This window comes from Aptenodytes forsteri, unplaced genomic scaffold (genome assembly GCF_000699145.1).
Source record: "Aptenodytes forsteri isolate BGI_AS27 unplaced genomic scaffold, ASM69914v1 Scaffold15, whole genome shotgun sequence".
NCBI lineage: Eukaryota > Metazoa > Chordata > Aves > Sphenisciformes > Spheniscidae > Aptenodytes > Aptenodytes forsteri.
The window spans coordinates 11,747,906-11,762,129 of NW_008795129.1; the positions used below are offsets into that span (position 1 = coordinate 11,747,906).

Genomic DNA, 14,224 nt, shown 5'->3' on the forward strand with positions numbered 1-14,224 from the left:
TATCCCTTCTCATGGGTGACTGGATTTCAGCCCTGGCAGGAGAGGCGTTTCCGTCGTGGGAATGTGCTTAAGAAACATCTGGGAAATAAAGTTGCTTCTGCTGGCTGGGCAGGAAGGAGCTCCAAAATGTTAAAGTAGTTGAATACTTTCTATCATAAGAACTCAGCTTTAGTGGTTTCTAAGGTATTCAAGCAGGGTCTTCTTAAGTGGCTTTTTGGTGGTTTCTAACTTTGATTTTTCTGATCTTGTGGGCTGCAATTCTTGTTTCCAGGTACCTCCCTCAGGGCGAGTGTTTTTGGAAGGCAACAACAAAAAAAGAACTCCAAACCAACAAAGACAATGAGCAAAATGAGTGAATCTTAAGTTTTTGTGATTACATAACAATGTTCTAAGCACCCTCCCTCTTTCTTATTGGTATTCAGCAATTGCGGCTAAGCTTCCCACCAGGCCTATGGAACCACGAGGGATTGTCAAAGCCTTTCCCAAGAGGAGGAAGGTGAGGGATGACTCAGGGAAGAGCGTCCCTCCAAAGATCCCAAAAGAGGAAGGAACAGAGATACCTGAGGGTAAGTCCTGCATGCCCATGATTTGGAATATAATACTCCTACCCCAGCTTGTTAACTGGAGGTGCTGTTCCTCCAAAGGCTTTTTCTGGCCCCTGAGTGTGTTTTCTGTAGAGATCATGGTCAGCTTGCTTTGGTATGTCCAGCTGGTGCCCCCCAAAGACTGCCTGCCACTGCTGGTGCCATCAAGTCCTATGTGAGATATGTAGCAAGATATGTAGCCCTGCTGGTTTGGGACACTGTTTCGCTTGTCACTGAGCTCCTGCCCCTGTGTTTTCCTCAGCAGAGTGGCTGAAACCAGTCACCGCCTTTGTGTTGCAAGCCGGCATCGGCCAAGCCAGGGTGGAGATCTTCCATAAGCAGATTGTCCAGAATGGGGGTGTTGTACACAACCAGCTCTCCTCAGAGGTGACGCATGTCATTGTGGCTGAAGACATGGACTGTGATCGGGCCTTTCGGCTCCTTAAATTAACCACGCTACCTTCAGGGTTGCAGCTAGTGAAGGCATCCTGGCTAAGTGCTTGCATTAGAGACCAGAAGCTGCTGAGTACCGCTGGCTACCGTGTCTTTATCCCTCACAGGTATGCAAATGCCACACTGTCAGTCCTCCCTACAACGCTTCTATCCTAAACTGAACGGCACTAAAATTTCACCTCTGCTTAAAATCTTGGACTGCAACTCCTTGCAGCTCCTGTGGGCATGACTCAGAGTCTCTTTTCCCCATACAGACTGTGAAATTTAGTGATTTTGTGACCAGTTGCCATTCTGTGGGGTAGCAAAACATGGAATAGAGCCCAGAAGTGCTAACAGGAGTCCTGTCATTTGCTACAGGTGCTAAAGGCACCTCTTCCTAATCCATCAGTGATAAGGAGATTGCTTTTAAAAACGCTGAGGATTAAATGCTGTTTCTTACTTATTGCAGATGAAAAGTAGAGAGAATTGACAACTAGGCACAAGAGGAAATAAGGAACGGAGCAGCAGGCAGCCACAGGTTAGGATCAAAATGTTTTGGCAAACTTTTGGAGAAAGAGTCTAAGAGTGAGGTAGATAGAAGTGAAAGTTGCAGGTCAGCGAGGTGGATGGAAATTGGGGAATTGAGCCAAAACCAGAGGAATTAATCTGTGATCTGAGAGAGTACAATTCATATGGGTTGTTTGCTCCATCCCAAAACATGCAGAAGGATTTCTCAGTCAAACTTCTGGGGGTTGAGAAGTCCTCCTTCTCCTATACTAAGGCATCGGATCCATGGCAGGTACCTGGAGGAGGGAGAACTACAGAAAGAGCAGCAGCAGCAGGTCCTGGGCAGTGAAGAGATCCAGCCCTCAGCAGAGGAGGTAGCAGTGAAACCAAATACTGAAGCACGGGTGGAGGATTCCTCACAGCAAGGCCTGGGCACCCTTGGACAGCAGCAGCTGGCTGAGGTGAGGCTTCCCGCACAGGCCCTTCTCCTTGTTTACAGATCCTGCATGCTGCTTTTCCTGGCTAAGGGTATCCCTGCAGGGATACAATGCCAGATTTTCTCAGCAAAGGGAAGGCATTTGGATGTTTCTGTAGGTTGGTGCTGGCAGACTCAGGCTGTGGACATGGTTACTGCTTCTCTTTGTCCCTTTTAGGTGTTAAAAGTAGAAACAACACCCCTTAAATTCCTGTCCCCATCAGAACATTTCTTGGATGTAGGAAGGCATTTGGATGTTTCTGTGGGTTGGTGCTGGCAGACTCAGGCTGTGGACATGGTTACTGCTTCTCTTTGTCCCTTTTAGGTGTTAAAAGTAGAAACAACACCCCTTAAATTCCTGTCCCCATCAGAACATTTCCAGCTGAAGCAGTCTTGGCGCTCTGATCAGGCCAAGGCTCACGCTGGTGATCATATTTCCTCTGTGTCCTTTTGAGGAATATTCCCTGGCTGAGAGTATCTCCCTTTCAGGAAGCTGTCTCTGATATTTCACCCCGTGTTCCTGCCTGAGCCATACTGACCCATTCTCCACTCCTTGGCAAGCACCCTGTTCAGACACATGTGCAGTGGATCAGGTTGCCACTTGAACGATTGTGGTGGTGTGCTTAAAATATCTGTGTTGGGTTATTAGTGGCCTCTGCTGTGAGTCAGCTTCTCCGACCTGCTGTTAGCTTTCTTTGCTTTCTCTGTACTTTTGCTCAAGTTTGCTGAATTCTTTTTGGGCATTGGCATCATTCAAATCTATCTGTAGCAAAGTTACCTCAGACCTCTTAGAGCAGCAGCTGCCTTGTAATGCTGGCATCTGTTTTCTAACACAGTTCCAAATTTTGTTTCACAAAACCCTGTAGTTACTCCCTAACTGGCAGCCCACTGGGGGCCCCTTTGTTTTAGGCTTTCTCTTGAATATGTGTAGGGGGGCATCTTTTCTCCCCAGACTTACTATCCAGTGTGCTATAGGCAGAGTTGGCCGCTTCTTAACTGCATCACCTTTGCAGTTACCCATCTTTGCTGTTTCTTGTAATTCTAATTTAGTGGCAATCGTTATTAACAAATCTCACACTTAGTGGGAGAAAGGATCTTTTGTACTGTTATGGATCCTGTGGTATCTGCCCTGCTTTCTGCTCACATTTACTCTGGGTGGTCAGACCGCTGCTAGAGTCTGAAGCCTTATTGCCTTTCTTTCTTTTAAATCCTTTCAAGCAATATTTCCTGTTAGTCTGTGCACAAAAGCAATATTTGTAGACACTTCAGTAAAATCCCTTGTCCCAAGCTTAGGACTATGTGAGTCTGGGGAGGAGAAGAGAACCCACAGGATATGCTTTAAAGACGGTACCAACCACTTTTAAGACCCAGCTACAACAGTAAAGCTGAAGCTGAAATCTCAGCTTAGAAGTAGCCTCTGTTTAAGCACAGAGTCTTTTCTAGCTTGGGTGGATGTTTTTTCTCTAGGAGATGATGAGTGTGCCAGTGTTTCATACTGAACAGGGGCTGCTCTGGGAGTTCTGCGTTTGGATGTAAACTCCTGTGAGGAAACCCTGTTACCAGTCAGACTGTAGCAACCACTGTGTGACTGGCATCTGGATGCAGTAGTTTTCTGCAAGGCAGCCTTTGCAAGCAGTGCCAGTTATTCACTGGCTGAACCCTGGGGCTGTTACCTCGGGCTGCCTGCCTCCCTCTCAAGTGGCATATTGCCTCAGCTACTGGGCTTCGGCCACTATCCTGGCTCATGTGCTGTGCTCCAGACAAACCATGCACATCCCAGTCTCATCTACCTCTAGCAAGTGAGGTGCTGTAGGATCCGAGGGTATCTTAGAAGCTCACGGGACTAGTTGGTTTTGCACGTACGGTTGTAAAGAGTCCATCAGCTTTGTTGGTGAAGCGTAGAGAGTCAGGGGTTTATGTGCCATTTCACCTATGTGACGCTGCTGGCTGAGAGGATGGGAATTGTATGCTCCAGCTGCAGAGTTGTTTGCGTTGTGCTTAGATAACACGTTTCTTGAATGTTTTTAAGGGGCTTACTAACCAATCTGAACACTCTGAGGCTTTGCTGCCCTTAAAGGAAACAGTGTCTTAAGGGAGTTACATTTCAAGGCGAATAAAACTGCTGCATTCTATCAAATCCTCAGTCTGACCCAGTTTTCAGAGTTATAAAACAAGATTATGAAAGGAAAACATCCTGCCTCTTCTGCCTGAAGACTTCAGCTGTGTATCTTGCAGGAATTGTGTCTCCAGACCTCCCTAGGCAGGAGAACCAGAGGTTGTGAGGATATGGCTCTGGCTTAGTTAGGCTGCCGCTCTGCAGAAACTCATAACAGGACTTTTGTGCCACATGTAACTGCTGGACTGATCCCAAACAGCCCTGTGCCATTCAGAGTTACTTCCACAGTACAGGAGCTCTTGGATCTTCATGGACTCCTGTGTTTTTACATCAGGAGAGAGGGGGACCCCAGTGAGCAAAGCAGTCTACAAAGCCTCTGTGTGGCTTCCCACTTCTATCCCCTTTTGTTCGTTACCTGAAGCCAAGGCTCATTGTTTCTTAAGTCCACACAGAGGCATCCTAATGCTGAGGGTATCAGCAAATGTATACATTGGTTCTTTCTTCTGTCACTGAGGAATGTGGAGTCCTTTGTGTCATTCCTTCCTCCCCCTTTTCTCTTGCAGATAGCCATGGGAAAAATGGGGGGGTTGTAATTTACTACCCTGTTAAGATTTTGTGTCTGTAACGTGAAAACAGAGTTCAGTACGTATCTCCTGTGATCTGCATCATGGGGTGGAAGGTGCAGAGTCTGAATGTGAGAGATGTGTCTATGCAGCCACCAGACCGGCGAAAGGTTTCCTAGTGGGAGGAGGGAGTCAGGATCTCCCCCAGCCAGGGATTTCAGCATTGTCATACCATGCTGCTGGCAGCAGTTGCTCACTTAACCAGTGTCTTACCTCAGTTAGGTCTCGGGGGCTCAGCTATAGGAGCTGTGTGTGTGCTTGGATCACAGGTGGACAGCAGTCTCTATTCTCCTGTGCTTTGTGAGATGTGCATGTAGCTTCAAGGGGTGCATGTGTAGCCTGGGGCATGAAGAGCTATGGTGTGCATATAACCAACCACTTCTAGAGATGGCAATTTGAGCACTGCATGCCCTGGGGGTTGGTTAGCGCTCTGACTTCCTACTCTCGGGAGCAGCCTGTGCCGAGGGGACATATGTGAGGCATGCACTTATTCTCACATGGCTGCTTTTGTACCTCTCCCTAAAGAAAGTCTCTGATGATGAAGACAGTGAAGAAGAAGATGCTAGTGTCACCCAGGGAGATCTGGAAGCATTGATTTCTGGCCGCTACCCTGTGAAATTGTCAGAGGAGACCAGTGACAGCTCTTCCGCGGTGGCCCAACCTGCCAGCAAGTGGGTTTGTGCCCATTCTTCCAACAGCAAGAAGGAGAATCACAACCAGTGCATCACAGAGAAGCTGGAAGTGCTGGCAAAGGCCTATTCTGTCCAGGGGGACAAGTGGAGAGCTCTGGGCTACTCCAAAGCCATCAACGCACTCAAGAGCTACCACAAACCAGTCACCTCCTACCAGGTAAAGCACCTTCCCAGGGTGGTGGACCAGGGAGATAGACCCAGCATCCTAGCTCTGTTATGAACCAGATTCCTTTCTCTTTCTGTATGTGGAAGAGCTTATCTTCAGGCCTTGGCAGTTCCCTCCTGTGGGAGTGTTTTGATGGAAGTTCTGTAGCAAGTGCGAGTTGTATTTATTGACCACCTGCAGTGTTTTCAGATGAGCAGAAAAGGGGAGTCTGAGTCTTTTTGGGCCAGATCTGAGCACCCATGAGATAAATGCCTTCTCCAGGCTCAATGCAGGGATATTTTCACCTTCCTCTTAGGCATCAGCAACTGCCACCATTGGAGATAATATATAAAACTAACTGGATCTAGGCCTGATTGGCTGTGACAGTCCACCATTCAATGTGTTAGTGTTTCAGTCCTGTTCTGCATGCTTGTCCTTTGCCACTTGGCATTGAATTGATGTAGCCTGTGTAAGCCTGGCCTAGAGAAGAGAGTGGCAGTCAGAACTAGTCCTGCCACTTACCAGTTACTGATCAAATGGCTAACCAGGTTCTGAGTGGGTAGCAGCTCCCCAGCTTGCCTGTAGCCTTCACTTTTCCAGCAGGGGCTCTGGTTTCTTGCTAGGAAGCCTGTAAAATCCCTGGGATTGGGAAGCGAATGGCAGAGAAGATCCTGGAGATCTTGGAGAGTGGACACCTGCGCAAGCTGGATCACATCAGTGAGAGTGTGCCTGTGCTGGAGTTGTTTTCCAACATCTGGGGAGCAGGTGTCAAGACAGCTCAGATGTGGTACCAGCAGGTAAGTTTAGTGCCTTACACAAGAGGTTCTCAGACTAGGGTTTGAAGACTGTTTCTGAGTGCAGGAGAATTACTTTCACAAATAGTTTCCAATTGGCAATATCCACAGATGGGATCCGAGTCTGGTGTTATGGGAGGAGCTGTGAGGCTGGGTCCCATTGTGGGCGTGTTTGGGGAGAATGGAGCGCACCCGGCTGAGACTTGGGTTTGGGTGGAGGATAGGCAACAGAGACATGCAATAGGAGGAGTGGGGGACACACTCCCTCTTCCGTTAGCATCGCTGCTTGGAGCTCATCTCGCACTGCTCACTGCAATGACACCGCTAAGAGCCAGGCTTGAGCCAGGACATCTTGGCCATGAAAGCTCCTGGTCCAGTTGCTGGCCTGTTGGCCAGGCTGGCTCCTGTAGCTGTCAGAGCAGCTGTCCACCTTGTCTGGCAGTTGTAAAAGTGAGGTTAAAGTAATGGTGCCAACATGAGCAACCCAGGCCACTGGGTGGGTTCCTTCTTTAAAAACAATGTGTTTCCTGAGCATAGAGCTAATGAAGCCTGGTTTCCTGTAGTGTTTGGTTTGTGACTGGATTCTTTGCTGTCTTGAAAATATGGTTGTGTTCACACTGTGGGCTTTCCCTCATTGGGATATTCCGGGTGTTGTTCCTTTCCCTGCATCACTTGTTTTCCTTCAAGCTGTAGGAACACAGTGCTTTGAGAACAGGAGCCTTCTGTCAGTTTTAGTTAAGATTCAAAGTCATTGTGGGGTGGAGATTAGAGGTGTGTGTGGGTAGTGGGATTGCCTAAATCCCTTCTTTTAGGAACCAGGCCCTAAGTGATCTCTACATGTGATCTCAGAAGCTGTAACTGGCTTGGACTCGAGACAGGTTAAATACAATCTCCCCAAATCTTGGTTGAAAGTATTTGAAGAGCAAAGTCTTGGTAGATGTTTGAATATCATCACATGGTCTGCACTAGGGTTTCCGCACACTGGATGATATCCGCACCAAGGCAACTCTCACCAGCCAGCAAGCTGTGGGGCTGAAGCACTACACGGATTTCCTGGAGCGCATGCCTCGGGAGGAAGCTGCAGAAATAGAACAGACCGTGAGTATCTCAGCCCCGGGCCCTCAGAGTGGAGTACTTGCTTGGGACCTGACAGGAGGGTGCATGCTGTGGAAGTGTCCCTCGCTGTTACAGCTGAGCTCTTCAGACTCTCCTCTGAGCAGGGTCGGTGCTTGGGGGACCCTTTTTGGGCATGGGCACACAAGGCACCTACTTTGCCCCGTAGGAAGGTTCAGTTTGAGTGCCTGGCAAGGAGGAGGATACTTCACAGGTGTCAGTTCTAGTCGCTGCTTTGAAAAAGGCTGCATGTGGCATGGTGGGATGAGCAGGTTTCCAGCTCCTCTTTCCTGCCTCTCGTCTTCTCTGAGATGTCTGCTTTCAGCCGAGGCCCCTGAGCTGTCTCCCTGGTGCTGCTTCTCCAAAGGAAGCTGTGAGCACCCTGTGAGCTGGTTGTCGGTGGGGAGACCGAGCATGGATATCCTTGCTGGAAGCAAAGAGGATTCAAGTTGCAGATGGGTGCTGCTTGCTCTACTATGCCATGGCACTCCAGGATTATGGGGTGCTAAGCCAGTGTACCCTAATGTGAGCAGAGAGCTTGGGGGACACACTGTCATTGCTACCCCTGTGCTCTCTGATCACCATGGAAGCAGCAGCCAGCGTGACCCTGTCACTCGGCCACAGGGCCTGGCCATGAAGAATACACTCCTGCCAGGCTCCTGCTGGGATGTCAGTCCCGTGTGCCGGATTAGCCATTTTGGTGGTGAGTGGTCCCTTTCCCAGGCAGGCTGGGTGGAGGAGCTGGCTCTTGGGGGTGGGTCTATTGTTATCTTGATGGGATTACTGCGCTCCCCTCCATACACAGGCACACACCTCTGATCCAGGCCCAGGAGAGAGAATGAGGGATTAGTCACTGTCTGTGCTGCCTGTCACAGTGAGATCTGAGGAGCTTTTAGGCTCTCGGGTGGGGCTGGGAGTTTTCTAGAAATCTTCATTTAAAGCCAGAAGGGGGGCAAGGACACCAGAGGAGGGCTTGCTCCGCATGAGAAAGGCTTGTGGCTTCTTGGAGCACCTCTGGGGCAAAGGTTAATGGGTTTATCTCTTGCTAATGAAGGATGATCCCCAAGAGTGACAAGGGTCTGTGGGCATGGACATTGCGTTCCTGAACCCCAGCCTCTGTGATGGCCTCGTCACTGGGAATTGCTGAGCCCCTAATTATTTGCTGCCAGCAGGATGATTGGCACAATCAGACCAAGAATACTCCTGTCCAAGGACCTAGGAGCCTTTCTTAAGCATTTAATGAATGAAGCCATCAGAATAGCCCCGTCTGCACAAAACAGGAGCTGGGGTCCAGCCTGGAGGTGGCTGCATTAGGGGAAGTTCTGATTATATGTGTCTGATTGCTGGCAGCAGCATGTTGTCATCTGTTCAGTCTAAAATGCTGGGACATTTGTGTTTTTTCTGGGTCACGAAGCCCATCTCTCCTGTGAAGGCAGAGCTCCTGGCAGGAGTGGACTCCAGGGGACACTTGCAGATTTTCTGCTGCCTTGGGTCCTGCTGGGGAGACTCTCCATGAGCCCATCTCTGCTTCTGAAACAGGACCTGTTACCATCTTGTGTTGAACTGATTCTCTTTGTGGGCAGAGCTGGTGAGCTTTGCCCTCCTAGCCGAAAGGAGAGCTGAAAAACTTCTCTCCTGCTGACTCAGAAACCAAAGGCTCTGAAAGGTTGTGCTGTACTTTGCCTCCTCAGCATTGCTGCACCTTCCTGCTTGTCCCAACCCAGCTCCAGCCCAGTGCCCCCAAGAGCTGATGACTGATGGTAGATCATTGTATTGTGTGGCAGTGTGCTGGGCATTTGCAGGACTGGGTGGAGGCCACCCTGGCTCATGTGGCTCCTGACAGCAGGCCAGCCTCCTTGGTGGGGCAGTTTGCCATGCCTGCCAAGTGTCTGCTCTGTATGGAGACCCTGGAGATGCAGGACAGGCCGCAAGGCAGGCACAAGATCCTTTGCTGCCTTGATGGAAAGGGCATGAAGAGACTGGTCTCTGACTTCTCATCCCTCTTTCTCTTCTTGGAGGTCAGACAAGCTGCCCTGGCCCTGAAGCCTGGGCTCGTGTGTGTGGCATGTGGCTCCTATCGTCGCGGGAAGCCCACCTGTGGAGATGTGGATGTGCTGGTCACTCACCCAGATGGGCAGTCTCACCGTGGGGTGTTCAGCAAGCTGCTTGACAGCCTCCACAGGAGCGGTAAGAGGGCTGGGGACTGGCACATGGTGCTCGAAGCTGTTGTTAGCATGGCCAAACTGAGGAGGCAATAATGAGGTGAATGGCATTTATTGAAGGGCAGGTGATTGCTTTTCCCAAGGACGGGACATCTTCTAAGTCCTTAGACTACTGCCCCTGGTCCTGGCCCTGCTCCAGTGGCAGGTTTGCAGCCAGTGTTAAGGAGGGAGTATTGCTGAAGCTCAGCGTGGCTTCTCCTGTCTGTGTGAGGCTGTCAGGGCTGAGGCTGGGTTGCCCTTGGGGTCCCACAGCACGTTATGAGACACCTCAGCTGCTGTCTGGACAGCGGGAATTTCGGAGTGGGGGTGTCAGTCTCTGCCATTCAGCTCCTCTCTGCCTGTTCCCTCTCCCCAGGCTTCCTTACGGATGACCTGGTGAGTCAGGAGGACAACGGTGATCAGAAGAAGTACCTGGGGGTGTGCCGCCTCCCCGGGCCAGCCCGGTGTCACCGCCGGCTTGACATCATCGTGGTGCCTTACAGTGAGTTCGCCTGTGCCCTGCTCTACTTCACCGGCTCAGCTCACTTCAACCGTTCCATGCGGGCCCTGGCCAAGACTAAGGGCATGAGCCTCTCGGAGCATGCCCTCAGCTTGGCTGTGGTGCGAGGCCCTGGAGGCGTCAAGGTGGCATCTGGCCATACTCTGCCCACTCCCACTGAGAGAGATGTCTTCATTCAGCTGGGGCTGCCTTACCGGGAGCCCTCAGAACGGGACTGGTGACACCTGGTTGTCACCCAGCACCCTGAGCCCACTGCCGTGCTGCTGTTTTGAAGAATGCCGGTTTCCCCAGTGCTGCTCTGTGGTGACTGCAGACTGGGAAACGTAACCCAGCAAACTGGGGCTCCTCGTAAGCACAAGGCCCTGCTGCTGGCAGAGCTGTGTGGCTTCACCTAGCAGAGGCCGTGGGCTGGAACCACGCTGGAAGCGCTGCTTGATGCTACAGGCAGCCCCTGGCTACCAAAAGGGCTCGCTGCCCATCAGCTACCCCAGCTCTGCTCTCCCCGGGGAAGCTTCAGAAGGCTGGGCTGCAGAGCCTTGTGATCCAGCCCCTCCCAGTGCTTGGGAACAGGGGAAGTGGGATGCGTCTTCCTCTGTGTCTGAGCACAGACACCCCAAAATCTCTGGCCTGAGCTGTGTGTGAAGGCAGCCAGGGTCTGGCCTGGCCCTGGAACAGGCCTTCCCCCTTCTCACTACTGCTGGCAGTTGCTACTGTGGGACTCGTGAAGGGTCCCCCTGTGCTGCTGCTGTGTCCTTCCTCCATCTGAGCTGACTTGCGTCCTCTGGTGGGTCTCACTGTACAGGGCCGGGCTGCTGCAACTGCCACCAGCTTCTCCTGGTGCCAGGTAAGGCTTGAGGGAGGTGTAGGGACCCAGTGTGCTGTGCCTGCTTGCTGTCAGCCCGTCGCGTGCTGATGATCCCCCAGTGCAGAGAGCTGTGATCTCCCTGGTCTGGCCCCAAGGGCTCCTTTCCTCTCAGTGCAGGAGAGGAGCGGACCTCGCGGCTCAGGGGAACTGTGCTCAGGAAGGGTTTGAATGTAATGGCGCTGAATGTAACCCGGCAGGGCTGTGTGGTGCATGGGAGGCACGGAGGCAGAGAGAAACACAAGGAGATAGTTTAGTCCTAATTTGGGCGAAGCAAAGCTTTCCCTTTGTACGTGTGGAAGCCATGGAGTCATCTGGGCTTTGATCAGAGAAAGCGTGTGTGTGTGTGTGTGTGTGTGTATTTAAGCATCCATGTACATGTGTGCTGGCCCTGTCAGTTCCATGGGAGTGAATTTTATTTCTCGGGAAACCTCAACTGTTTTTATATTCTGGAGATGAATTTCCCGGAGACTTTCAGTGCTCTGTCTCTGGTACGAGTATTGCAGTAGTTCCTCTTGGCAGAGGTGCGGCTCTGCGGCATCGGCTGCCAGGCATGCCGTGGTGGGCGTTTCTGTGCCAGGACCCCAGGGCTCCCTCTGGCCGGTCTCTGGGCCTGGCCTGGCCTCCTGCTCCCTTGTCTGGTAGGGGACCCGGCCACCCCTACTCCACACTCTGCCGTGTCTTTGTCACGTGCAGTGACAAGCTGCGTGTTTGCTGCCAGGGCAGGTACAAGGGCATTAAACCTGGTGGTTTTGCACAGTTTCTTGCCACACCGTCAGCTGTGGCTGCTGGGCTTCAGCAGTGGGGCTGGGGTGTTTGCTGGGGGGGCCTTGACCCCAGGAGTGTCATTTGTTGGCCCAGCCTTTCTACTGAACACCTGATGGAAATGAATGTCTTCTGGCATGTCTTGGTGCTTTGAAATTCGAAGTATAATAAAGCCCTTATATCTTTTTCCTTGACATCTCTGTCTTTTTGCTGTCTGCCCTGCAGCTGTTGGGACTCTTCCCTCTGGCTGACCAGGAGCCCCTCCTGTGCTGGCCTATCTCCATTTTCAGTACAGGCAGGGAGAAGGCAGTGGAGACCTTCACGCTGTTGGATCACCACTTCTAGCTCAGGGAGGGGAGTTGCTGGCCACCATCCTCCCATGGCAGAGTGGGACCTGGCTCTGTCCCAGCATCCAGCTGGCCACGTGGCTGAGCTGGGGCCAGCCGTGCCCGGAGAAAGGAGCAATTCCTGAGCTCTGAGCCTTGGGTTGAGCTCTTACTTCAGGTGTGGAGTCAGGAAGGGATTGCTGTCAGCTTTTCCATATTTCATCGAAGAGTAGGGTATATGGAAGTTGGCTGCTGCTCTGTCTCCTGTGCCTGGAACACAGCTTAGTGTCCTGAGCGTGGAAATGCTTTGGTTGTCCAAGGGGAATCTGAACAGCCTGGAAGCCAAGGGAGCATGGCGATGAGCAGCGAGAAGGATTGGCTCAAAAGGGAGATGGAAAAGCTGGAGAGGGACAGGGGCTGCTGGGGCAGGCAGGCAGCGGCAGTGACAGCTGGGCTGGGTTCTCTGGGGGCAAAGGGGAGTCAGCCCCAGACCGAGGTCTGGGGGGAGCACTGTCTCCCCAGGGACCAGCCCCAGAGAGGAGGGGGTCCCCACCCTTAGGGTCAGCCAGGCTTGGCTAGGCAGGGCCACAGCTGGCCTTGTCCAGGGCTGGGAATAGTCCTGCCCCAAAGGGAGGTTGGATGTGCGCTCCCCGTTCCTCCAGTGCTGCTGGGATGATCCTGGAGGATTTGTCCTAGAGCCTTTTGGCTAGCAGCCCTGGACATGGGCCTGTTTCTGCCTGGGCTGGGGCAGGGAGCTGAGTATGGGGATGATCACCTTGGCCCCTTGATGAACACAGGTTTGCCTCCAGCACTGGGTGTGGGGGCAAGCTGTTCCTGCAGGGCTGGGGCTGCCCCTCTCACCAGAGCCACGTACTGGGGACATCACTGGAGGTGGGGGAGATGTGGCACTGCTGGCCTCCAGCTCCTTCCCCTTTGTCACCCCGCTCTCCAGGGACACAGTTCACATCCTGGTGCCAAACGGGTGCAGCAGCAGCGCATCAAAGCCCTGGCCCTGCTGTTTGTGCTGCTTTTACTTGGGGGGAGGCCAGACACGGGGACGTGTGGGGCCGGGGCTGCTCAGGAGCGGGACTGTTCGCCCAACCCCTTGGGAAACGGCAGTGAGGGTGGCCCTAGTGCATACTTGTCATGCGGAGGCTACTGGGGGAGATGTCCTGCTAGTCCCCTGCTTTGTGAGGGAAGAGGCCTGATTTCTGTCTGTCCCCTCCTACCCCACAAATCCCTGCCCAGGAGCTTTGGAGGGGGCAGAGGGCCCTCCTGTGGCCAGCTGCAGCCAGGTGGGCCAAGGATGGATGGGGGTCATCTCCCCCGGGTGCAGCTGCAGTGGATGCAAAGGGACAGGAGGTGAAGGACCACAATAAGGAGCTTGTCCAGAGCAGCTGGGGGTGACATTTCTGGATGCTGAAGGCTCCCGCTTCTCCCTCGTCCTGGTGCAAGGGGAGAAACACGAGGGGCTGGACCGTGCTGCCCACTGCGGGTCAGCCCCGGGCTGGGCAGTCCTTCCTGCCCTGGATGGAGGGGACAGAGCTGTCCCACGCAGGCTCCTCTTTGTGCCCCTGATCCTGCCCTCCGTCCTCCCAGTCACTTGCAGACACCAAGCCAGGGGCTAGCTCCAGCCCGGCATCCCCTGAGGCCACGTGCTGCTCTGAGACCCCTCTTTTGCCCTCGCAGCAGGGCAGGAACTGGCCACCCCCTCACCCCAGCACAGCTTCTGCCTCTTCTAAACCCCAGGATGCCACACTTGCAAAGAAGGTACAAGGGATGGGGCTCCTGGGGTGCCTGGGAGGAGGTGGGTGCTGAGCCCCCAGGATGGGTACAGGCAGGGTGAGCAAAGACGGTTTTAGGCATCTCTAATGAGGTATCGCCTGGTTCCTGCTTCCCAGGAAGGGGCTTTGGCTAATCCCCCTCCCCAGCGCACCCCCTTCCCGCCCTCCCTGGCTGTGAGTCTGATCATCCTGAAAATTAAAAATAAACCCAAACACAGCAGCACTTAGAGACTGAGTGGAAAGTCGGGGAGCCGGGACAGAGGCTCAGCTCCTGCCGCAGAGCCC

General features: G+C 52.8%; 1 protein-coding gene across 3 annotated transcripts; it reads left to right on the plus strand.

Moving 5' to 3' along the window:
* Positions 1–426: 426 nt before the first annotated feature.
* On the plus strand, positions 427–12,014 carry POLL (DNA polymerase lambda). Of its 3 annotated transcripts, none has more exons than XM_009277810.2 (8): positions 427–566; positions 847–1,144; positions 1,798–1,984; positions 5,263–5,586; positions 6,198–6,371; positions 7,338–7,466; positions 9,500–9,668; positions 10,059–12,014. In XM_009277810.2, the coding sequence occupies exons 1-8, from the start codon at positions 452–454 to the stop codon at positions 10,421–10,423; spliced, it is 1,761 nt and encodes a 586-aa protein (XP_009276085.1). In that variant the 5' UTR covers positions 427–451; the 3' UTR covers positions 10,424–12,014. The 3 variants fall into 3 exon arrangements, with proteins under 3 accessions (XP_009276085.1, XP_009276087.1, XP_009276086.1); XM_009277812.2 differs by having other exon boundaries at positions 1,816–1,984; XM_009277811.2 differs by having other exon boundaries at positions 850–1,144.
* The last annotated feature ends 2,210 nt before the right edge of the window (positions 12,015–14,224 follow it).

Bases quoted from the DNA above. Each gene is read 5' to 3' on its own strand.
- POLL (XM_009277810.2), top strand. From the start codon at position 452: ATGGAACCACGAGGGATTGTCAAAGCCTTTCCCAAGAGGAGGAAGGTG. The intron at 1,145-1,797 runs GTATGCAAATGC...TCCTATACTAAG, and splicing joins CGTGTCTTTATCCCTCACAG to GCATCGGATCCATGGCAGGT. The intron at 5,587-6,197 runs GTAAAGCACCTT...GTTTCTTGCTAG, and splicing joins AACCAGTCACCTCCTACCAG to GAAGCCTGTAAAATCCCTGG.